The sequence below is a fragment of the Oncorhynchus gorbuscha genome, linkage group LG01 (genome assembly GCF_021184085.1).
Source record: "Oncorhynchus gorbuscha isolate QuinsamMale2020 ecotype Even-year linkage group LG01, OgorEven_v1.0, whole genome shotgun sequence".
In the NCBI taxonomy this organism is placed as follows: domain Eukaryota; kingdom Metazoa; phylum Chordata; class Actinopteri; order Salmoniformes; family Salmonidae; genus Oncorhynchus; species Oncorhynchus gorbuscha.
The window spans coordinates 83,144,779-83,170,373 of record NC_060173.1 but is presented as its reverse complement, the minus strand read 5'-3'; the positions used below and the strand labels follow the sequence as shown (position 1 = coordinate 83,170,373).

General features: G+C 42.6%; 1 protein-coding gene across 1 annotated transcript; it reads left to right on the top strand.

Moving 5' to 3' along the window:
* Positions 1 to 1,763: 1,763 nt before the first annotated feature.
* LOC124048232 (insulin-like growth factor-binding protein 2-B) lies at positions 1,764 to 22,082 on the top strand. The gene is given in 5 exon segments (XM_046368859.1): positions 1,764 to 1,815; positions 1,818 to 2,126; positions 14,730 to 14,905; positions 17,018 to 17,158; positions 21,846 to 22,082. Coding segments are annotated over 5 exon segments (915 nt in total).
* Positions 22,083 to 25,595: the final 3,513 nt, after the last annotated feature.

The following is a 25,595-nucleotide window of genomic DNA, read 5'->3' as shown; positions in this document are numbered from 1 at the left end:
GATGCTGGAGGAAACATGTACAAAAGTATCTATATCCACAGTAAAATGACTGGTGCACTTCACAAAATAGATGGCATCATGAGGAAGTAATTTATGCGGATATATTGAAGCAACATCTCAAGTCATCAGTTAAAGCTTGGTCACAAATAGGTCTTCCAATTGGATAATGACCCCAAGCATACTTCCAAAGTTGTGTCAAAATTGCTTAAGGACAACAAAGTCGGGGTATTGAAGTGTCCATCACAAAGCCCTGATGGAGTGTTCATCACAAAGCCCTGACCTCAATCCCATAGAAAATTTGTGGGCAGAACTGAAAAAGTGCGTGCAAGTAAGGAGGCCTACAAACGTGACTCAGTTATACCAGCTCTTTCTGGAGCAATGGGCCAAAATTCACCCAACCTATTGTGGGAAGCTTGTGGAAGGCTACCCAAACTGTTTGACCCAAGTTAAACAGTTTAAAGGTAATGCTACCAAATACTAATTGAGTGTATGTACACTTCTTACCCACTGGGAATGTGATGGAAGAAATACAAGCTGAAATAAATAATTCTCTCTTCTATTATTCTGACATTTCACATTCTTAAAATAAAGTGGTGATCCTAACTGACCTAAGACAGGGAAGTTTTACTCAGATTAAATATCAGGAATTGTGAAATTCTGAGTTTAAAAATGTACTTAGCTAAGGTGTATGTAATCTTCTGACTTCAACTGTACATGCTATAAAGTAAGAAGGCACCCACTAAGACAAATAAGCTTCATTAATATCTGCTAACGTAGGCCCCTGCAGGATAGGCTCCTACAGTGGTTGTGCTATCTTTGGACCCCTTGAGTCAACAAACATTGCTCTCCACGGTGGCCAAGAGACACAGATACCCTGTATGAGTTTACAGAAGCCTGCTTGCTGGATAAGCACAACAACCCCTACTCACTACCAATAAATCAATGGGACATATGGGGGAGGGAGATCCATTTCGGTCCTTGGGACAGCTTTAATTGAGTGTAAATGGTAATGCGAGAAATGGAGTGGTCATGTCAGAGACACCCAGCACACGCTGTAATATTCCCTTGGAAAGTTCTGTTTCTCTGCTCTGCTGCTTGTTGTTTAAACATACTCTCACGAAGAGCAAAAATTATCTTGACATTATGGCTGAATCAGATGTATTAATGCTTCGGATCATTTTTCACTCGGGACAGCAGTGCAGCCTAAGATAATATTTAAAATGTTCCAAGTAAAGATAACATCATTTGAAAGCACAAAGCAAGCTCTTGCTATAGTCGAAGCATGGCTATTCGAACATATTTATTCAGATATTGACATTTGATCATTTGTTCCTTCAATAATTCGTTATCTACTGCACACTAAGGTTATGCAAGAGACAACTCACTGCAAGCTACATGTCGTTAATTACCTGCCTTCAAGACATAAAATATCAAAAAAAAAAAATAAAATAAAAAAAAAATATGCCATTTAGCAGACGCTTTTATCCAAAGCGACTTACAGTCATGTGTGCATACATTCTATGTATGGGTGGTCCCGGGGATTGAACCCACTACCCTGGCGTTACAAGCACCATGCTCTACCAACTGAGCTACAGAAGGACCATATCAGAAACATGACAGTTGATAGGACCCTGCAGATTGCACCACTGGGTCTCCCACTTGTTTACTATGCTAACACAGTTGAAGGTTCCACTTTTGGACCCAAAGTTTACATCCTTATTTATTCATGTTACTCTTTATTAGACGGTATAGCTCGAGGTAGAATGGTGCTATATTATGGCTGCAGTTTGCTGCTGCTTACATTTCTTGCTCTGCCGGTCTATTGCTCGGGGGCGTGGTATTCCATTGTCCGAGCTGTGCTGCGGAGCGCCAAGCTGCATGTCCTAAGCTTGCTACAACCTGCACTGAGATAGTCAGGGAGCCCGGCTGTGGCTGCTGCCCAGTGTCTTCCCGGTTAGAAGGCAAATTCTGCGGCATCTACACACCACGGTGTTCCACAGGGCTGCATTGTTATCCCACTGCAGATTCAGAATTGCCTTTGGAGCAGCTGGTTCAGGGGTCAGGACGATGCTCACACAAAGTAGACCCGGTAGCAAACCTCACTCAAGAGCATCAGGGCAAGAGTGGTAAGTAACTAGACTGTCACTAAGAGAAGGTTATCATTATTGTAGGGTTACAAGTATTCTGTGTCATGTCTTCATGTCTTTAATCGGCCACAAAGGAGTTCACAATATTGAAGTGCATGATATCTGCTGAATGTCATAGGCTGGTATCCTGGAGATCTATTGCTTCTCTATATGTTTCCATTAAAAATCAATACCCCAAGTAGTCTCCTTATTAGGTGTAAATGGCAAAACATGTATTTAGAAATAACAAGGATTTGTTCAATGGATCATCATTGATTTCTGGGAATGAATGTTGACATCTGAGGTGTGTTTGGACTAACAGGTAGATCCAAATGCTATTCATCTATTTTTGTCAAACTGCTAACCATGTTTGTCTGATCCTATTTCTTTGTTTTTTTTAAAACAAAGTAAGTGCATGACAATTTTCCCCCTTTTTTTATGCCCAAAGCACAGGTCAAAGATTAATGCTGCCGGCAGTAACTTAGTGCCATCTCACATACAGCATCCCCTTCACATGAGATTTCCATTTCATGAGCCAGTCAAGTGTAAAAGAGGCACTATCAGGTGCAAGGTGTCTTGTACGCTTGGGGCTCTCTAAATTATCTTTAATTAGGTAGCATGTCATATTCCTACACATAGCTCCCCCCTTCCCCCTTCATCCATCTCCCTCCCTCCATCATGCGTTAGTTTGATAACTGTTGCTGTTATTGGCATGACAGCACATCTTTCAGCAATGGGAAATGCTGTACGAACTCATGTGCTTTCGTACCAAAATAAACGCACAAAACTTCAGAGTACATACAGTACACTCAGGATGAACTCATCATTTTTAAGGGATTCTGTGCTTGGGTGGAAGTTTGAAGATTTGTCCTCATCTGACTGAGCACACAATGCATAGGCTGGAACTGCATTCAGTCTCTCAAAAACAGTGGGTTCTGACAAAAAGATTCCCAGATTTGGAAGAGCTAATAGTGACTGTCTTTGCATGTTGATTGCAAACAACTAAATGTTTGCCTCTTTATTGTCTCGTACTTTCTCTCTTTCTCCTCCTTCTCTATGCATTGTCTGTGAACAGGGATTGCCCTTGTAGCCCCGCAGGTAATGGTGTGCTCACACCCCTACAGGTTGTTAATCACACACACACACACACACACACACACACACACACACACACACACACACACACACACACACACACACACACACACACACACACACACACACACACACACACACACACACACACACACACACACACACACACACACACACACAGTTAACCCTCGCAAGGCTGCAGGCCCAGACGGCATCCCCAGCCGCGCCCTCAGAACATGCGCAGACCAGCTGGCCGGTGTGTTTACGGACATATTCAATCAATCCATATGCCAGTCTGCTGTTCCCACATGCTTCAAGAGGGCCACCATTGTTCATGTTCCCAAGAAAGCTAAGGTAACTGAGCTAAGCGACTACCGCCCCGTAGCACTCACTTCCGTCATCATGAAGTGCTTTGAGAGACGAGTCAAGGACGATATCACCTCCACCCTACCTGACACCCTAGACCCACTCCAATTTGCTTACCGCCCAAATAGGTCCACATACGATGCAATCTCAACCACACTGCACACTGCCCTAACCCATCTGGACAAGAGGAATACCTATGTGAGAATGCTGTTCATCGACTACAGCTCGGCATTCAACACCATAGTACCCTCCAAGCTCGTCATCAAGCTCGAGACCCTGGGTCTCGACCCCGCCCTGTGCAACTGGGTACTGGACTTCCTGACGGGCCACCCCCAGGTGGTGAGGGTAGGCAACAACATCTCCTCCCCGCTGATCCTCAACACTGGGGCCCCACAAGGGTGCGTTCTGAGCCCTCTCCTGTACTCCCTGTTCACCCACGACTGCGTGGCCACGCACGCCTCCAACTCAATCATCAAGTTTGCGGATGACACAACAGTGGTAGGCTTGATTACCAACAACGACGAGACGGCCTACAGGGAGGAGGTGAGGGCCCTCGGAGTGTGGTGTCAGAAAAATAACCTCACACTCAACGTCAACAAAACTAAGGAGATGATTGTGGACTTCAGGAAACAGCAGAGGGAACACCTCCCTATCCACATCGATGGAACAGTAGTGGAGAGGGTAGCAAGTTTTAAGTTCCTCGGCATACACATCACAGACAAACTGAATTGGTCCACTCACACAGACAGCATCGTGAAGAAGGCGCAGCAGCGCCTCTTCAACCTCAGGAGGCTGAAGAAATTTGGCTTGTCACCAAAAGCACTCACAAACTTCTACAGATGCACAATCGAGAGCATCCTGGCGGGCTGTATCACCGCCTGGTACGGCAACTGCTCCGCCCTCAACCGTAAGGCTCTCCAGAGGGTAGTGAGGTCTGCACAACGCATCACCGGGGGCAAACTACCTGCCCTCCAGGACACCTACACCACCCGATGTTACAGGAAGGCCATAAAGATCATCAAGGACAACAACCACCCGGGCCACTGCCTGTTCACCCCGCTATCATCCAGAAGGCGAGGTCAGTACAGGTGCATCACAGCTGGGACCGAGAGACTGAAAAACAGCTTCTATCTCAAGGCCATCAGACTGTTAAACAGCCACCACTAACATTGAGTGGCTGCTGCCAACACACTGACACTGACTCAACTCCAGCCACTTTAATAATGGGAATTGATGGGAAATTATGTAAATATATCACTAGCCGCTTTAAACAATGCTACCTTATATAATGTTACTTACCCTACATTATTCATCTCATATGCATACGTATATACTGTACTCTATATCATCGACTGCATCCTTATGTAATACATGTATCACTAGCCACTTTAACTATGCCACTTTGTTTACATACTCATCTCATATGTATATACTGTACTCGATACCATCTACTGTATCTTGCCTATGCTACTCTGTACCATTACTCATTCATATATCCTTATGTACATATTCTTTATCCCCTAACACTGTGTATAAGACAGTAGTTTTGGAATTGTTAGTTAGATTACTTGTTGGTTATTACTGCATTGTCGGAACTAGAAGCACAAGTATTTCGCTACACTCGCATTAACATCTGCTAACCATGTGTATGTGACAAATAAAATTTGATTTGATTTTTTTTTTAAAGAGAGAGACTTAATTTGACCCATTTCCCACAGCAGGAAAATCATGTAAATTATTGTGTGGATTCTAATTAAATCAGACATTATACAGTGGAAATTACAAACTTTAGAAGCCTTTTTAAACCTCAAAACACTAAAGGTTTACATTTCTAGCTGTGCAGGACATTTCCTATAACAATAGGGTGATCACATTAAGATCTAACATCTGTAAGGATAGAGAGGGTGCACTCTGGGTGGCAACTGCATGTTAGTACCTTTATTGAACCCCATTAGCATTAGATTGAACCTGTTCCGAAAGGAAAAGTTACGTGCCTGGAGAACTCTGAGAATTCTGAACAATTTAGAGGTCAAAACGGGATAGAGACGAGTTGAAAATGTAAATTTCCAAATGAATCAACTATGTAATGAAAGCAGAGCTCTTAATAGCAGCTGTACACTGTAGCAACTTGTTAGCATTAGTTAGCCAAGTTATGCACATCATAATGTTGTTCACCAGACTTTCTCCCAATGCTCAGAATGTCTGGTAGACCAAAGCTTCAAACACAGCCTTCATTGGCCCAGTGGCAAGTTCCGGAAAAAGTCCAAATGAAAATAGAAAGTCAGGGAGAAAGTCCAAATGCATATCCATTAACAGTGTGGGGAAGCAACTCTGAAAATATAGTTTTCCAAGCTACCAATTTTTTATCTGGTCACATTAGATTTTGGTTAAAAAGTTTTTTTTTTTATCATCATGATTTATTTGAACATTAATGTGCAATTGACCAAAAGTAAACCAACTTTCTGAATAGGAAACAAAGGCAGGGGAATGCCCCTGTCTGTGTGTGTCAGGGCTAAACCAACATACAGGGAAGGTTTTGGAAACCCTCCAAGGTAGTCGATCATCCCCGTCAGTGGCCCGCTTGCGCCAATAAATACAGTATACTGTAATAATGTCATTTTTTAAATCAAGGCTATATAATTGATTTTAAAAAACAGATGGACCCCAAAGCTGTTCATTTGTTAAGTTGATCATTTATCACATGCTTGCTGCACACATATAGCCTACAGATAATCTGTTGGGCAGAGACAGCATGCAGCTCTCAAACAACTGGTTGTTGCATGGAGGAAAGCAGTAGGAAAGATGTTCCAAGTTATGATATCTACCAGTAAATGCTAAGGTGAGAATAGGTATGCAAACCAGGTATTACCGGTGATGTATAATGAATACTGATGATGCACAATTTAGTCCTGCAAAGCTACAGGACTGTTTTGCTCGTACAGACTGGAATGTTCCGGGACTCTTCTGATGGCATTGAGGAGTACACCACAGCAGTCACTGGCTTCATCAATAAGTGCATCGATGACATCACCACCACAGTGACCGTAAGTACATACCCCAACCAGAAGCCATGGATTACAGGAAAAATCCGCACTGAGCTCTAAAGGGTAGAGCTTCCGCTTTCAAGGAGCGGGACTCCAACCTGGAAGCCTTTAAGAAATCCCGCTATGCCCCCAGAGGAACCATCAAACAGACAAAGTGTCAATACAGGACTAAGACTAAATCATACTACACCATCTCTGATTCTCGTGGCAGGGCTTGCAAAGTATTACAGACTACAAAGGGAAGCACAGCCACGAGCTGCCCAGCGACATGAACCTACCAGACAAGCTAAATTACCGTTCCGGACGACTGTGTGATCAAGCTCTCCCTAGCCGATGTGAGTAAGACCTTTAAACAGGTCAACATTCACAAGGCTGCAGGGCCAGACGGTTTACCAGGACGTGTACTCCGAGCATGCGCTGACCAACTGGCAAGTGTCTTTACTGACATTTTCAACCTGTCCCTGACTTAGTCTGTAATACCAACATGTTTCAAGCAGACCACCATAAGTCCCTGTGCCGAAATTAACACTAAGGTAACCTGCCAAAATGATTACCGACCTGTAGCACTCACGTCTGTAGCCATGAAGTGCTTTGAAAGGCTGGTCATGGCTCACATCAACACCATTATCCCAGAAACCCTAGACCCACTCCAATTTGCATACCGCCCCAACAGATCCACATATGATGCAATCTCTATTGTACTCAACACTGTCCTTACCTACTTGGACAAAAGGAACACATATGTGAGAATGCTATTCATTGACTACAGCCCAGCGTTCAACCCCATAGTGCCCTCAGAGCTCATCACTAAGCTAAGGACCCTGGGACTAAACACCTCCCTCTGCAACTCGATCATGGACTTCCTGATCAAATAGATCAAATAATGACAAATACTTAGAGGAGCTGAACCAAAAACAAAACTACTTCTCTGGTTAAAAATGTTCCATGTGGAATTGATAGTAGTCACAAACATTAATTGTAGTCCCAAAATTGACAAAAAAAAGTGTAAAGTTTAATAATTTATAATGTCAGTATTTTCCAAAATAGCGTTTTGTGAGATTTATGGGAAAGGATGTAAATGTTTTTCTCATGTTGGGTTTAGATTTCAGTCCTGCCCACATTCCCACTAACGTGGGACCACTGCCTGTTAGCACCCAAATCATCTGAGCACAGCTGCACACAAGTTGTAGCAGCAGAATCAACCTATAACACACCCATTCCTTTACAGACAGTAGAACTACCCAATGAGACAACGAACAAGACCTAGCTTCAATACATCATCGCCAATGTTATGTTGAAAGAACAAGAAATGTTCATTATCAAAGGCTTGTTTTTTCCCCCAACTCAAACATCCACACATTTCGTGTGTCAACATTAGCATCACAAACACAACTGTCATTCCTTTAGACAATTTCGTAGATAGCACGGTGGTGCAGGATGTTTGGGGCTTGGGATAACTCAACTACGGTAAGTGAAGAGGAACAAACAACAATAACTGCCATATATTGGTCATAACACATACACATACACATCAAACCACACCCTCAAGATTCAAATCTATTTTTTTTAGGAGAAAAACCCAGGTGAAATCAGTTCAGACCCCTGTCAGTGTTTATATGCGCAATTAGCCTGGGGACGATGTTAGGCACATCATTACTATTCCATGATGATGATTTGGGGACTCTTTGTATCTCTACTTGTGAGTTGTTGCTAGCTTTTTAGCATAAGTTAGACACATTGCAATTGACACAAAATCTATGGAGGTTGACTGATATGACACTTTTGACTGTGATTCCATTTGGAATAAGTGCTAAGTCACAAGACTAGACCTCATGTCCTTTGGGAGCAGAGAACTTGAGCTGGAGGAAGAGGCAAACCATCATATTTTTGGGCTCCCTGCTTCGACAAAACCTACACAATAATTTGACTGTTTGCCAAATGAACTTGTTTGAAAAGGTTTAGCCGCAAGTGGAAGGAACCATCACAAGGTACGGCCATTATCTTGGTAGAAGAAAAAAGGTGTGATTTGCAACCTATTTACCACATTTTGAGCACAGTTATACTGTAAAAGACAACCAATGTCCAAAGGAACCATACCTTTTTAATTGACATTGTAAATACTGTATATCACTAATTCAGACAGCTGTGAAAGCATGTTCAGTAGCATTCTCAAAGCCAAGGTTCACATAACTTTCTAACATGCAGTTGCTATGCTGCCAAGATGGGATCAACACTAGTGTTTCAAAGTAAAACTAACAAGCTGACGGTTGTTGGCTGAAACTTGTATAATTTTCAGAAATTTGGAATTTCAATAGCTACTGCCACAAAGCATTCAATCTGTCAAGAACTCTGAACGCTATACTCTCTACTGCTGTGGACATTTTAACCAGAGTGGACAGTAAGCCATTCCGTACATTTTGAGGAGAAGCATACTAAGTAAAGTAATAAAAAATGGTATATAAATACACACAAAATTAGATTTGAATACCCCCTCTCTCATTCTCTCATCCTCTCTCGCTCTCTTTCTCTCAATTCAATGTAAGGGCTTTATTGGCATGTTAAACACATGTTAACATTGCCAAAGCAGGTGAACTAGATAATAAACTAAAGTGAAAAATCTCTCTCTCTCTCTCTCTCTCTCTCTCTCTCTCTCTCTCTCTCTCTCTCTCTCTCTCTCTCTCTCTCTCTCTCTCTCTCTCTCTCTCTCTCTCTCTCTCTCTCTGAATACTGTTTGAATACCTTTGTCAAGTCAATGGGTTGCTCTCCCTCCTGGGAGTGGTTTACTGTCTTAGAGCTGCATTCCTCTGTTTGTGTCTCCCTAATTACAGATAAGAGTTAGTGGAGTGACACACACACACACACACACACACACACACACACACACACACACACACACACACACACACACACACACACACACACACACACACACACACACACACACACACACACACACACACACACACACACACACACACACACACACACACACACACACACACACACACACACACACACACACACACACAGAGACACACACAGAGACACATGCACAAACACACACGCTCACACAGTGCCCCCAGGAGGTAGTTCACCTCCACTGAGAAGGCAGGCAGAAAGTCCTTACTCAGCAAGACAACCAGGCTAAAAGTGCTTCCATACTATTCCATGCTCGCTTCGCATGATAGGGAGTAATGTTCTGATCTGTAGTCAACAATTCTGCACCAGTGTTCTCTATAAGAATAGCAAAATTCAGCTAAATTATAAACAGCGTTTCGGGTTTTCAAAACTGAGTGATTAGGAAATGAGGGTAACTATATCAGAATGTAGACGTTTTGTAACTCTGAGCCCTCCTGAAAAATACCCCATATCCATTGTTTGGCCAATTCAGCCTGATTTTAGTGAACCGAGCAATGCTACCAAAGGGTAGTGTGAAAGACAGTAACTGGGAGCAGCTTCTGTTGTAATACAGATAACGCTTTGCCAATGATGATAAAACTTCAGGTGGACCAAACAAAGATGAACAGTTGGGTACAACTTTATCCACCACCATAATTGTTTTATTTTTTATAATTATATATATTTTTACAGATAGAAGAGAAACAGTGTAAAAGACAGGTGGGACCTGGATTCGATCTCTCTCAGCTAGAGGCTCATATACAGTGCCTTCATAAGGTTTGCATACCTCTTGACTTAGTCCACATTTTGTTTTGTTACAGACTGAATTCAAAATTGATCAAATGTATTTGTATTGTTTTTTCTCACCCATCTACTCTCAGTACCACATAATGACAAAGTGAAAACAAATTTTTAGAGATTATTTTGTGAATTTTGTGAAAATGAAATACAGAAATGTCTAATTTACATACAGTGGGGCAAAAAAGTATTTAGTCAGCCACCAATTGTGTAAAGGAAAGAATGAATGGGGCCATGTATCGTGAGATTTGAGTGAAAACCTCCTTCCATCAGCAAGGGCATTGAAGATGAAACGTGGCTGGGTCTTTCAACAAGGCAATGATCCCAAACACACCGCCCAGGCAATGAAGGAGTGGCTTCGTAAGAAGCATTTCAAGGTCCTGGAGTGGCCTAGCCAGTCTCCAGATCTCAACCCCATAGAAAATCTTTGGAGGGAGTTGAAAGTCCGTGTTGCCCAGCAACAGCCCTAAAACATCACTGCTCTAGAGGAGATCTGCATGGAGGAATGGGCCAAAATACCAGCAACAGTGTGTGAAAACCTTGTGAAGACTTACAGAAAACGTTTGACCTCTGTCATTGCCAACAAAGGGTATATAACGAAGTATTGAGATAAACTTTTGTTATTGACTAAATACTTATTTTCAATCATAATTTGCAAATAAATTCATAAAAAATCCTACAATGTGATTTTCTGGATTTTTTTCTCATTTTGTCTGTCATAGTTGAAGTGTACCTATGATGAAAATTACAGGCCTCTCTCATCTTTTTAAGTGGGAGAACTTGCACAATTGGTGGCTGACTAAATACTTTTTTGCCCCACTGTACATGTTTCAAACAGACCACCTGCGTAAATGATTACCACCCCGTAGCACTCACGTTGGTAACCATGAAGTGCTTTGAAAGGCTGGTCATGGCTCACATCAACACCATCATGCTGGAAACCCTAGACCCACTCCAATTCTCAATTGCACTCCACACTGCCCTTTCCTACCTGGATAAAAGGAACCCCTATGTGAGAATGCTGTTCATTGACTAGAGCTCAGCGTTTACCACCATAGTACCCACAAAGTGCATCACTAAGCTAAGGACCCTGGGACTAAACACCTCCCTCTGCAACTGGATCCTGGACTTCCTGACGGGCCTCTCCAGGTGGTAATGGTAGGCAACAATACATCTGCCACGCTGATACTCAACACTGGGGCCCCTTAGGGGTGCGTGCTTACTCCCCTCCTGTACTCCCTGTTCTCCCATGACTGTGTGGTCAAGCACGACTCCAACACCATCATTCATTTTGCTGATGACGGTTGCAGGCCTGATCACTGACAATGAGGAGACAGCCTATAGGGAGGAGGTCAGAGACCTGGCAGTATGGTGCTAGGACAACAACTTCTCCCTCAGTGTGAGCAAAACAAAGTGATCGTGGGCAATAGGAAAAGAAAGACTGAACAGGCCCCTATTCAAATTGACGGGGCTGAAGTGGAGCATGTCGAGAGTTTCAAGTCCCACCAACAAACGAACATGGTCCAAACACACCAAGATAGTTGTGAAGAGAGCCCGGCAACACCTTTTCCCTCTCAGGAGACTGAAAAGATTTGTAATGAGTCCCACAGATCCTCAAATAGTTCTACAGCTGCACTATCAAGAGCATCCTGACCGGTTGCATCACCGTCTGGTAAGGAAACTGCTCTGCATCTGACCGTAAAGTGCTACAGAGGGTAGTGTGTACAGCCCAGTACATCACTCGGGCCAAGCTTCCTGACATCCAGGACCTATATAGTAGGCGGTGTCAGAGGAAAGACCAAAAAATGGTCAATGACTCCAGTCACCCAAGTCATAGACTGTTCTCTCTGCTACCGCACCGCAAGCAGTACCGGAGATCCAAGTCTACCCCCAAGCCATAAGACTCCTGAACATCTAATCAAATGGCTACCCAGACTATTTGCATTGCTCCCCCTTTTTACACTGCTGCTACTCACTGTTATTATCTATGCATAGTCACTTTAATAACTCTACCTACATGTACATATTACCTAAATTACCTCGACTAACCGGTGCCCCTTCACATTGCCTCTGTACTGGTACCCCCTGTATATGGCCTCGCTATTGTTATCTTACTAATGCTCTTTAATTATTTGAAACTTTTATGTCTTATTATTTTTGTAAATGTTTTTTAAATGTATTTTTAAAATAAATAGTGCATTGTTGTTTAGGGCTTGTATTAAGCATTTCACTGTAAGGTCTGTTGTATTCGGCGCATGTGACAAATACAATTTGATTTTTGGAATATATATACATTTGATTTGAACTCCAGTGTATATTTGGCTTTGTGTTTTAGGCTAATGTTTCTGCTGAAATGTGCATTTGTCTCCCATTGTCTGTTGGAAAGCAGACTGAAGGATTTTGCCTGCGCTTAGCTCTATTCCGTGTATTTTTATAAACTCCCTAGTCCTTGCCGATGACAAACATACCCATAGCATGATACAGCCACGACCGTGCTTGAAATATGAAGAATGGTACTCGGTTATGAGTGGAGTTGGATGTGCCCCAAAAATAACACTTTGTATTCAGGACATAAAGTTAAGTTCTTTGCCAAATTTTTTGCAGTTTTACAAAAGTGTGTTATTGCAAACATCTATCCTCAGTTTTCTCCTATCACAGCCATGTTTTAAAGTCACCATTGGTTTAATGGTGAAATCCCTGAGCAGTTCCTTCCTCTCTAGCAACTGAGTTAGGAAGGACACCTGTATCCTTGTCATGCCTGAGTGTATTGATACACCATCCAAAGAATAATTAATAACTTCACAATGCTCTAAGGGATATTCAATGTCTACTTTTTATTTTTTACCCATCTACCAATAGGAGCCCTCCTTTGCGAGGAATTGGCAAACTTCCCTGGTTTTGTGGTTTAATCTGTGTTTCAAATTCACTGCTCGACTGAGGGACAGATTATTTTAAAATGTTTTATTGAACCTTTATTTGACTAAGCAAGTCAGTTAAGAACAAAGTCTTATTTACAGTGACGGCCTCCCCAGCCGCACCAATGTGTAGGAGGAAACACTGTACAACTGCTGACCGTGTCAGCGTGCACTGTGCCCAGCCCACCACAGGAGTTGCTAGAACGCGATGGGACAAGGACACCCCAGCCGGCCAAACCCTCCCCTAACGCAGACGACTCTGGGCCAATTGTGCGTCGCCTCATACGTCTCCCGGTCGGAGCCGGCATCGACACAGCCCGGGATTGAACCCGGATATGTATATGCGGGGTACAGAGATGAGGTAGTCGTTCTAAACTATATTATTGCAAGAAGAGTCCATGCAACCTATTATGTGACTTGATAAAGCATAGTTTTACTCTGGAACTTATTTAGGCTTGCCATAACAAAGGCAATGAAAATACTTTTCGACTCAAGATATTTCCGTTTTTAATTTCAAAATCATTTGTATAGATTTTTAAAAATTTAAATCCACTTTGCCATGATGGGGTATTATGTGTAGGCCAGTGGCAAAAACATATATAAATGTAATCCATTTTAAATTCATGCTGTAACACAAATTTTCTGTGGAAAAAGACAAGGGGTGTGAATACTTTCTGAAGGCACCGTATGTGCTGAGGGCTTTGATTTTAACAACACAACTAATCTTAGGCACCATCTCTCATCATTATTTACAACCTGTAGTACATACAAACTGTCAGCAATAAGATTATAGTCCCGACCACTTCTGAGACTCACTGCCCAGCAGGAGAAGTGACATCAGTGTGTGAGACACATACTGTACCAGCAGGATGGTGCCTTGAGGAAGCCAATGTGAATCTTTGTCTTCCAAAGATAACACATTGTTTACAGAAACCTGTCATTAGAAACATAGTGCTTTGAAAGCTCCTTTGGGATTAATTAAAGGAGAGCAAACAATTGTGTGTGTATCTATGGGTGTGGGTGTATGTGTTCTGTCGACCCTGAGAGTCTATAAAGGGAATCATTTTCTCTTTGTTTGGAACGAGTTTCCGGTGCATTAAACGTTTTTATGTGCAGATATCTTTGTTTGTATTCGGGGCATGTACACTCTTAGAATAAAAGGTTCCAAAATGGTTCTGTGGCTGTCCCAATAGGAGAACTATTCTTGGTTCCATGTAGAACCCTCTTTGAAAACAGTTCTACAAGGAACCCAAAAGGGTTCTAATTGGAACCAAAAGGTGTTCTTCATAGGGTTCTTCTATGGGGACAGCCGAAGAACCCTTTTTGGTTCTAGATACAGTATCACTTTTTTTCTAAGAGTGCACTAAGTCTTTGTTTGTGTGTTTGTGTGTGTGTGTGTGTGTGTGTGTGTGTGTGTGTGTGTGTGTGTGTGTGTGTGTGCGTGCGTGCGTGCGTGCGTGCGTGCGTGCGTGCGTGCGTGCATGCAGGATCTATAGAGGAGCTGCAGGGCACTGAGGGCCCCCCTCAGAAGAAGCCGACCAAAGATGCCAGCCCTTGGATGTGGTCCAAACAGAAGGCTTTGAGGCAGGCCCAGAACGAGCTCAAGACCAAGATGAAGGCCAACACCCGCCCTGAGGAACCTAGGACCCAGCGGGCCACTCAGGTCAGGACAAACCATTCCAAAAATAAATAAAAATCCATCTTTGTTCACATCCGCTTTCCGAGAGATACAGTTCAGAAACCTGATGAGCAATTAGTATTATGACACTACATAGCTTAGAATGGCTAAACTTAGGGCCTCCTGAGTTGTGCAGCGGTCTAAGGCACTGCTTCGCAGTGCTTGAGGCGTCACTACAGAACCGGGTTTGATACCGGACTTTGTCGCAGCGGGAGACCTATAAGGCAACGCACAATTGGCCCAGCATCATCTGGGTTAGGGGAGGGTTTGGCCGGCCGAGATGTCCTTGTCCCATCGCGCTCTAGCGACTGTGGCGTGCCGGGAGCATGAACGCTAACACGGTCGCCAGTTGTACAGTGTTTCCTCCGAAACATTGGTTCAGCCGGGTTAAGCGAGCAGTGTGTCAAGAAGCAGTGTGGCTTGGCAGGGTCGTGTTTCGGAGAATGCATGGCTCTTGACCTTCGCCTCTCCCGAGTCCGTATGGGAGTTGCAGCGATGGGTCAGGACTGTAACTAACAATTGGATATCATGAAATTGGAGAGAAAAACATGGATTCGGGTAGGGACAACTGATCCTAGAGCCTCCCAACCTTTCTAAACACGCTGTTGTGTAAATTGATCACAGTTCTGAAAGTGGTATCTGTAAATCCACTATATGAAATTGATTGAATACTGGCCTTAATGACCCTGGTTGGTATTTGGTACGGCAGTACCCTCGTCCGTACACACACAAAGACACAGCTACTTTGTATGTCAATAAAATCTTTATATATTTATATGTGTTGACAGATTGTCATTTATTTACATAGACCACTGAAGGCCAGTATTCTTATACATTTATTTTAATACTGCAATTGGTAACTGTTTACAAAATACTATCAAATATTGGCAGTATTTTCACCGTCAATCAGTAGAAATATTAGAGCTAAGTTGAATTGTGTTAAATTTGCACACTGCCAACAAACAGCACTCAATTCAACAGTGTTTATGTGCTTCATTCAAGATCACGTGGCTTACAAGGACAACCTTGTTATTAGTTGACTAACACAACCCTAGTTAGCCCTAAATTAATTTCCCAAACAACCCACTGTCGTCCGGTTCATGTGAACTTTGTTTAAAGCAAAAATATGTGGCATGCTAATAAGCGTGGCCCCCGGGGCCCACAGAGAAGAGCCATAAGTGTTCCGACCTAGGAAACAATCATATACATGCCCAGATCTTCTCCCTCATTTAACTCTATGTATTGCCACAAAACACAAAATAAGCGAGGGAAACACAATTGAAGAGACCATTAGAGACAACAATGGATATACTAATGCAGTAAATGGGGGCAGGCAAATGGGGGAGTCAGTTCTGGGGGTTGGTAATTTGTGGGTTGGTGAGGGACAACTAAAATGACAATTCGGAAATGTTCCAGCCTGGGGTTTGGTGAAATGGAGTGGTAAAGATGGGTTTCCTGTTAACGTGAGTGTTTGGAGTTTGAGGTAGATATAGTGAGATCATTATTTACTCCATCTAGAAATGAGAAGTCTTGCTAAGTTAAAAGCTCCTCCTTCCCTCAATAGAATGTGTGGGAACTTAGCATCCATATGTTATTGTAAGGTCCAGGTAAGCACCCTGGAGGGTCATGCCCCCCTCTTGTCCCACATCAAACCATTGGAGGACACACTGATCCACTTTGATGGCTGTCATACACTACTGTATAGTATAAATAGGCCGGCAAAACACAGCCCTCAGCTCTGTCACACTGTGCACCCGTCATACATTTCAATCACTTATTTAAGGGAAAGGAAAGGGGGGATACCTAGTCAGTTGTACAACTGAATGCCGTCTGAATGCCTTCTGAATGCCTTCAGCATTTAACCCAAGCCCTTAAGGCAGGTGCGGGGGGCTGCCTTAATCAATATCCACATCTTTGACGCCCGGGGAACAGTGGGTTAACAGCATTGCTCAGGGGCAGAACAACATATTTTTTACCTTGTCAGCTCGGGGACTCGATCCAGCAGCCATTCAGTTACTAGCTCAACACTATGTACGGGATGGTGCTGAGTTGAAGGTATATTAGTTCAACAGTCAGCATTTTGTCTGTGCTTTTCAGAGCCTTTGTCAACAGGAGATAGCCAAGGTGCTGGAGGAGATCTCCAAGATGACCTTCCATGACAACAAGGAACCGCTGGAGGATCTGTACGAGCTCAACTTCCCCAATTGTGACAGAAGGGGCCAATACAATCTCAAACAGGTGAGCCTCTAATCATTGATAAGGTCAATGCAATATACTGCAGCCTCACAGCATATTGGTCAGTGTTGATTTTTCAGTGTAACATTTCTAAAAGAACCAAAGTGTTGATGTTACTAACCAGTGTTGACTGTGAGATTGTGATTGTGCCTGTTTTACTCTGTGGAGAGTAAAACATTTATATCAAAACCATGGCCATCATTATCATTATCCCCAGCATGCTGTACTGCAGCTCTATTTTTGCATGTACATTGATTGATACATTCATCTTATGCTACACAACAACAACAAAAAAAGATAAATAACTGACTAATATCAGTTAGGTAGATTTATTGCACCCATTACTGAAATGGTTGTTCTAGTTTAAATGGTTTAGGTAGTCCCCTTTATCAATATTCCCAACCCTGAGTGTCATTAAGGAATGCAGGTTTTGGTTGAATAAAAATGCCAACTGTTGGTTATCATAACTCTGTCTGGATTCCAATAGGAATTACATATCACTTCGCAAGTCAGCATAATGCGACTTGCAGGCCTGATGTGTATGCAGAGAGTCAGTAGTGAACTTGTTCTCTGAAAAATAGCGTTGCATTTGGTCAAACACAATTCTCTCCTTCAGTTTACTAAGAACAGGCAGCAAAATGATTGGGCAGCTGTTAGAGCCAGAAAAGGGTGCTTTACTATTTTTAGGCAGTAGAATTACTTCAAATCAAATTATTTCACCTCTCCCACACTAACTTGACCAAATTCAAGACAGCAATCCTTCTCTTTCGTTGTTAGATGTTTTTTTATCAAAATATGGTGGTTCATCGTTCGATGTTGTAACTTCACTTTTGAGTTTTACCACTTTACCAATGAAATAGTAATTGAAATGATTGGCAATAGCTAAAGGACTCATCAATTTCAGTGAACGATTTTTGGGTTTTCCTCGCATGGTATAATTCAAGGTACTCCAAAGTATTTTTAGATTGTGTTTTATGTCATTTATCTTGGTTTTGTAATATCATTTATTCTTCATTTTGGTAAGTTTAGGTACAACATTTCTCCATTTACAGTTTGTTAACCAATCAGCTGAGCAGCATGACTGGTTTGCCACCTCTTCTCCATCATTTCTTTGAACCATACCATTTTTTTTATTCATCATCAATCCAGAGGGCGCTAAGAGTTCTCACAGATACTTTCTTAACGGGTGCATACTTGTCAACCATGGGCACAAATACGTTGATAAATACCTCCAGTGCTGTATCCATATTCACTTCCTCATACACATCAGATCAACATAAATGATTTTAACAAAAGAGTCCTAAGAAAACATTTTGTAAGATCTCTTATAAATTGCTTTAGGCCCAACCTTTGCACGTTGGCTTTCCTTGTTATTGGCCATAACATCGTGGCACTACAGCCAATGGGAACTGAAAAATGCTTGGGTTTCTAGCTCCAACAGCGAAATAATGTCTATCAATTTCACAACAATACACACAAATCTAATGTAAAGCAACGGATAGAATAGAATACAGTATATACAGTTGAAGTCGGAGATTACGTACACCTTAGCAAAATACATTTAAACACAGTTTTTCACAATTCCTAACATTTAATCTGAGAAAGAATTCCCTGTCTTAGGTCAGTTAGGATCACCACTTTATTTTAAGAATGTGGAATGTCAGAATAATAGTAGAGAGAATTTATTTCAGCTTTTATTTCTTTCGTCAGGATATTGTTGCCAATTGCTTAGGTTTGCCCTTTTCAAACTATCATCACCTGGTGGAGTGGAGCTGTGTTTTTTATTGCAGCTCGCTTGCTGTTGTTAGCTATCTCTTTGAAAATGACTTGCATTAAACTTGTTGCGTTTAAACTTTGGATCACCACTTAATTTGTGTGCTGAACATAAAAAAATATGTTTGCAATGCGAAAGGAAGAGTTGTACATTTCGATTGGGAGATCCTATGCCTAATGGTTGTGTTTTTGTGTTGTTATGATTGGGACCTACTGTACTGGCTTATTATGTCTGAGTGAATAGGCTGCTTATCCTTTAACGCCATGCTGTGTGTGAGTGCTGTCTTTCTATTGGCCCCAGCTATGTGTTTTACAAAAAGTGCACTCACCTGCATCACAAGCCTGTCACACACAACCTTTGATGTGTCACTGTTGTCACTTTTGGTGATAGTGTGATAGTGATGGCATTAGTCTACCATAGGTTGTGTAAGCAGTGTTGTTGCTGGTAGCATTATCTCTGTGTGAGTGGCAACCCGAAGCTTGGCTCAGCCTCAGGCCTGTTTGATTCAGCTGGGCGCATTCAATTATGCTACTTTCTGCTATTTTTCTTCATATTTGAGTTTGGTACAACGTGTTGGAAGATGTATTTTTCTCCAGTAGTGATGGTTCTCCACTGCGCAAACATGTCTATAATAGACATAAAGACTGTTACAACTTCTCACCGTCTTCCTTTACTAATAGTGAGTGTTCAACCTTCAAACAATTTCCCTACTCTTCCAATCCAATGCATTGAGGAAATTCTGACGACCACGACAAAGTTTGAGGATTTTCTTTAATGAATGGACAGTAATGTTATGAGTAAAATAGAAAGCCCAGTTTTAATAAGCAATAATATATGAAAGGGATACTTCTGGTTTTGACAATAAGGCACTTTATCTACTTCCCCAGAGTCAGATGAACTTGTGGATACCTTTTTTTGTTGTCTCTGTGCCCAGTAGGAAGGAAGTTATAGTTAGTTTCGCTAGCCAATTCTAACTAGAGTTAGCAAAATGACTGGAAGTCTATGGGTATCTGCTAGAATGCTAGTAGATACCCATAGACGTCCAGTCATTGTGCTAACGCTGGTTAGCATTGGCTCTCGAAACTACCTCTAACTTCTTTCATACTGGACATCCCAAAGTATCCCTTTAATGATTCATGATATAGCCTGGTGAAGTGGTTTTATGCACTCACTGAATGGAAGCTGATAATTATGAATGTTTTACTCTGCTAGTCTTGGAGAGAAATTATGAGTTCTCACTGTCCGAGACAGAGTCAAGGCCAAGTAAAAATGTATATGACACAGAGACAAGATCAAGACATTCAATATGTGGTCTTTAGACCGGACGCGGGTACTACAACACTGATATTTAGGCTTGGGATGACATGTGGCCCATTGTTTACCTTATCGTCAATGACATGTGGCCCATTGTTTACCTTGTTACCTGGCAACAACAAGGGTGTTTCAAAGAGCTGTCAGTCAAGGCGAGCTCATGATTATTTACATTTACATTTAAGTCATTTAGCAGACGCTCTTATCCAGAGTGACTTACAAATTGGTGCATTCACCTTATGACATCCAGTGGAACAGCCACTTTACAATAGTGCATCTAAATATTTTAAGGGGGGTGAGAAGGATTACTTATCCTATCCTAAGTATTCCTTAAAGAGGTGGGGTTTCAGGTATTATTATAAGCTCCCTGCCCACTCAGCCTGTTCGTTCAGGCTCCCTGATAGTTACAGAAAAGAGAAAAGGTACAATTTCTTCAATTCTGAGCATTTAAATAGCATAAAAATATTATGGGTGATGTTTTGGTAATTTAAAGGTTATTTTTACTTGGGAAATAAGATGACTGTGCAGGACCATTAACTCAGCTCATACTGTTAAAAAGGGTCGTATAATCTGCACGCACACACACTGTACACAAGCACACACACACGCACGCACACACATTTATTTTCAAGAATGCCTTGAAAGACAAAGTCAGTGGGTAGAGGCTCAGCAGGATAGTATGCCCCCTTTATCCACCACCATCATTCACACACACTCTCACCCGCCCCATGCCTGAGAATGGGGCGATTTTTGTCAACATGGGGGCGACAGCGTCTGTATCCAGAGTTACAAGGTAATAAAACTGTTTTCAGGCAGACCTTGGGAAGATTTCCACACTAAGTCGAAACAATGTTTCCCAATGAGGCTTTTCCCAGTTTCCTCTGCAAGCTTGTCTTTGCTGCTGGAAGGACCCACTTATTTTTAGAATGTGGTCAAAACAATGATATGACATATCTGCATCCTGAAAATGCTTCATCTAGGCATCTGTGTGAGGTAAAATGAGGACAGGGGAGAAAGAGAGAGAGAGAAGAGAGAGATAGAGAGAGAGAGAAGCAAATGAGGGCATTGTTTTGATGACAAAACTCTTTGGTTCCCAGGGCTCTAAAAACACTGCACCTCCAACAACACTTAATCGTTCCTCTCGCAATTACTGTAACTGTCACTTTTTGTTCTTTCTCATTGAAGGAAAAAATGGAAAGTGTGTTTTTTCTTCTTTCTCCTCCCCTAAGGCCCTGTCCCCGTGGTCCTTTCTTGCGTGGCCTAAGAAGTGTCCAGTTAAATCAGTTCAATTATAACCTCATTCTCGGGATAGGGGGGGAAGGGTCTCAACGGGGGGTCCGAGGCCAGCTAGCATGCTGGAGGGGACAGAGGGGGGATGGGAGGATGGGGAGGTGGGAATGTCCCGAGGATGGGCTGTTATTGCGGGCGGGAGCCCTACCCAACCACCTCATCTCAGCCAATCCAAATTCAAACGCCCTCTTGTTATGCCGCCTACGCCCCCAACAAACGCCCCATCTCTGACTGTATTCAGTGCCTCATTAAACCCCCACCTCTCCCCACCTCACCCCCTACCCTTCTCTCTCATTTCCCCCTCGTGTGTTCCAGTGCCACATGTCCACCCACGGTCAGCGGGGCGAGTGCTGGTGCGTTAACCCCTTCACGGGTGTCCAGATCACCCAGTCCACGAAGGTGCGGGGGGACCCCAAATGCAGCCAGTATGTGGAGGAGCAGGAGATTGCGACTGGGACACTTCCCACTTTTGTCCTCCTTATGGCATGGCAGAGCTTCACCCACATCCAGATATCCCCGACGGTGGAAAGGTCCAACTTGACTGACAGCTGATATTGTTGTCATGTGCATGGGTTTCTTTCCTATGCAGCCTACACGTTTTTGTTTAAGTGTGTGTATAGGGGGGGTGTTGTCTTTATATGTTTATGTGTGTGTATAGGGGGGGGGGCTGTTGTCTTTATATGTTTATGTGTGCGTGAGAGGGACAGATAACGAGTACTTCTCTTGTCTTAGGAGAGGTCTCCCGTGTGAAAAAGATTTGCACAAATCATGATGTTTGATAAAAGGGGTGTGAGAGCAAGGCAAGGATATTATCCATGCTACAATTCAAAGCAGGTTTCATGAATATGTATTTACTGTGTGGGCATACGCACTGTGCGCGCGTGTGTACCTGCCTGCTTGATTGCTCGTGTGTGTGTGTGCGTGTGTCTGCATGTGTGTGTGTGTGTGTTTGACTGGCTGTGTCCCCTGCTATTCATAGGGCTAGGTGCTGCGAGTAGCATGGATGCCGGAGCTAACACTATGCTAATCACGGGGCTGTCACTGCATCTGGTTCAATTGGTGTATCAGGCGGCATATAACCTCCCATTTATGCAGCTGCTTGCCTTCCATGCCACGTTCCATATCTATTTATTCAACCTTTCTCTCATCACACTAGTCAATATGTGTGGTGGACTAACAAAGCCTCACATTAAGCCCTTGACATATAGAAGATCCGTACCAAACTAACGAACCATGGGTGACACTTAATTTTGGTGTCTACATACAATGCACACTAATCTGTTGTTAGTGCATCATTCCAATGATGATGATGTACTTACATGCTAATGCTAGTTTGAATGGTTGGAAACACTTTACCTTAATAACCTATACCGCCACACTCTATTACCAACGCTATTACACAGCAGTTCCTATGTAACTACAATGTTGTTACTACAGTTACTACTGTGTAGTTACATAGGTAGGCTACAGAAGCAACTTAAGGTACTCTGCTACCAAATTGTTATGTGTTAATCGAAGTGTTCCGAGATTTCTGCAGGGTAACTGTAATGTTAATGATTTGTCTTCTTCATTACACATTCTTCTGTCCTCTCCTCGTTCTGATAAACAGTCTCATGTTTTTGTTATGAATATGGCTCTGATATTCGGAGAAATAGCCTGTGCATGGATGGATCCTGTTGGTCCCTCACATCAACAAGGTTAAGTCATTTATGTTCAAATAACTTTCATCTTTTGAGTATTCCTTGATTAGTTCATCAAATGTAGGTACATCTCTTGTTGAATAAAATGTCTGAATAAAATGTACCCAACCAAGCTCTCTCTCTCTCTCTCTCTCTCTCTCTCTCTCTCTCTCTCTCTCTCTCTCTCTCTCTCTCTCTCTCTCTCTCTCTCTCTCTCTCTCTCTCTCTCTCTCTCTCTCTCTCTCTCTTCTATTATTTTCTACTCTGCCTTCTTCTTTATCCTTCACCTCATGTGTCCTCTCCCTCTTGTTGATCCTCCAGAATTCTGACCCCCTCCTCTCTCCCTTTCTCCAATCTATCCATCTTCTGCACTGTCTTTGTCCACTCCTCTCACCTCTCTACCAATGTTGTTCCATGATGACACCAGTCTGCAGTGGAATTGGGGTGGTGGTTTGTGTGTGTCTCTTTGCCCTCTGGTACTGTCATGCATCCTGCCCATGTGGTGACGCCCCTGGCAAAGGGTGGTGGGGGTGGTCGAAGGGAAAGGTGTATGGGGATCGGTGGTGGTTTGTAGAAGGGGGGTGTTGGAGGAAAGGGTGAATGGGGGTCGGGTCGGCGGGTGGTTTGAAAAAGGGGGTGTGGGGGGGTGTTGCGGGTTACTAATGAAGTGTTGACAGTGGTGAGAGATTAGAACCCAGGGCTGACATTGACAAATGTGATACTAAGTGGGTTAAAGTGTCTATAAATAAACATAGGTTCCCAAATGTATGTCCGCTATGCCAACGCTGAGGCCTGGCTGCTACACCTCCAGTCCACACACTGCTAGGCAGAGGGCGAACAGAGAGAAGGGAGGTGAGGGTTGGTGGGAGGAGGAGGAGGAGGAGGAGGAGGAGGAGGAGGGTCTTGCACCTGTGTGTCCTATCCAACCCTGGATCTGGATTTCCCATACTTTTCTATGGGCTCTTTCCACAATGTTGAGAGCCAACCACTGACTGTCTTAGATGGCCCACTGACCGAATGAAGATATGAATAGTTTAGTTTAGTTTATTTTATTTTTACAGGGACAGTGCACATTAATCAACGTTTCAGTAAAAGTGCCGGTTTTAGCCAGCCGGCTAATTTTCAACCGCAGTCCCTGGGCAGGTTATTAAAAACAATTACAATATAGACAATAGCACCATAGAACAAGCAAGACATAGCAACATAGGACAAGCAAGACATAGCATACAGACAGAGCAACATAGGACAAGCAAGACGTAGCAGACAGAGCAACATAGAACAAAAAGCAGCAAGACAAAATTCATAAAAGCAACAAAGTGTTTCCACACCTCACAAGCTACAGACAACAGACAACATGGAAAGCGGCAACACACAGCTAGGGACCATGTTCACAAATCTGATTGACCTTTAGCCATGTCTTCAAGCATTTTGTGAAAGTGTGATATGTGGTGCAGTTGTGTGTGTCTGATGGCAGTGTATTCCAGACATGGGAAGCTCTCACAGAGAATGCAGATTTACTAAAGGTGCTTTTCCTTAGGGGAACTATACAGTCACCTCTCATGGCAGACCTTGTGGATCTGCCATATGTCTGGGTTTTCTGTTTAACAAAAATATTGAGTGGAGGGGGAGCCAGGCCATTAAGGATCTTGAATACAAGACAGGCGTCGGTGTATTGCACAAGATTTTCCCAACTCAAGAGCTCATGTTTTCTAAGGATGTGACAATGATGATGGCTATTGGGCTTCCTATCAAGCACTTTGAGAGCCTGTTTGTAGACAGACTGAATAGGTTTTAATGTTGTACAGTAAGCTTGGGCCCAACTAGTCAAGCAGTATGTTAAGTGGGGGAGTATCATAGATTTGAAGTACAGTTTTGCTACCTCTGTAGTCAAACAATTTCGTATAAATCGGAAATTAGCTAGATTGAATTTAGTTATTTGAATGACCTTTTTCACATGCTTTTTAAAAGAGAGATTGGAATCAAGTATGATGCCAAGGTACTTAAAAATACAAACATGCAAGCATGTCATACCATATCAACGTATCAATGATTTACAACTAAAACATTAAAAGAAAGGACAAACTAATGTGTGAGACTGTCGTTATGGAAAAAACACCATTTTTGGTGATCACTTGAAATGGTCAAAAAACACGTTTTCATATGACCACATGATCTTATTTAAAGTAAATGTGATAACATGTGACATGTAAAGCAACACGTGATAACATGAAACTACATGTGAAAACATGTGATCACGTGAAGTGTTCCAAAAATACATTTTCACATGTGAAGTCATGTGTTTTTTCTGTAAGCCCACATGTGACTGGGCTTTGACCTTATGACCTTATGTGTTACCAGTCTGCCAGCAAGGTGCTAATCCAGTCAC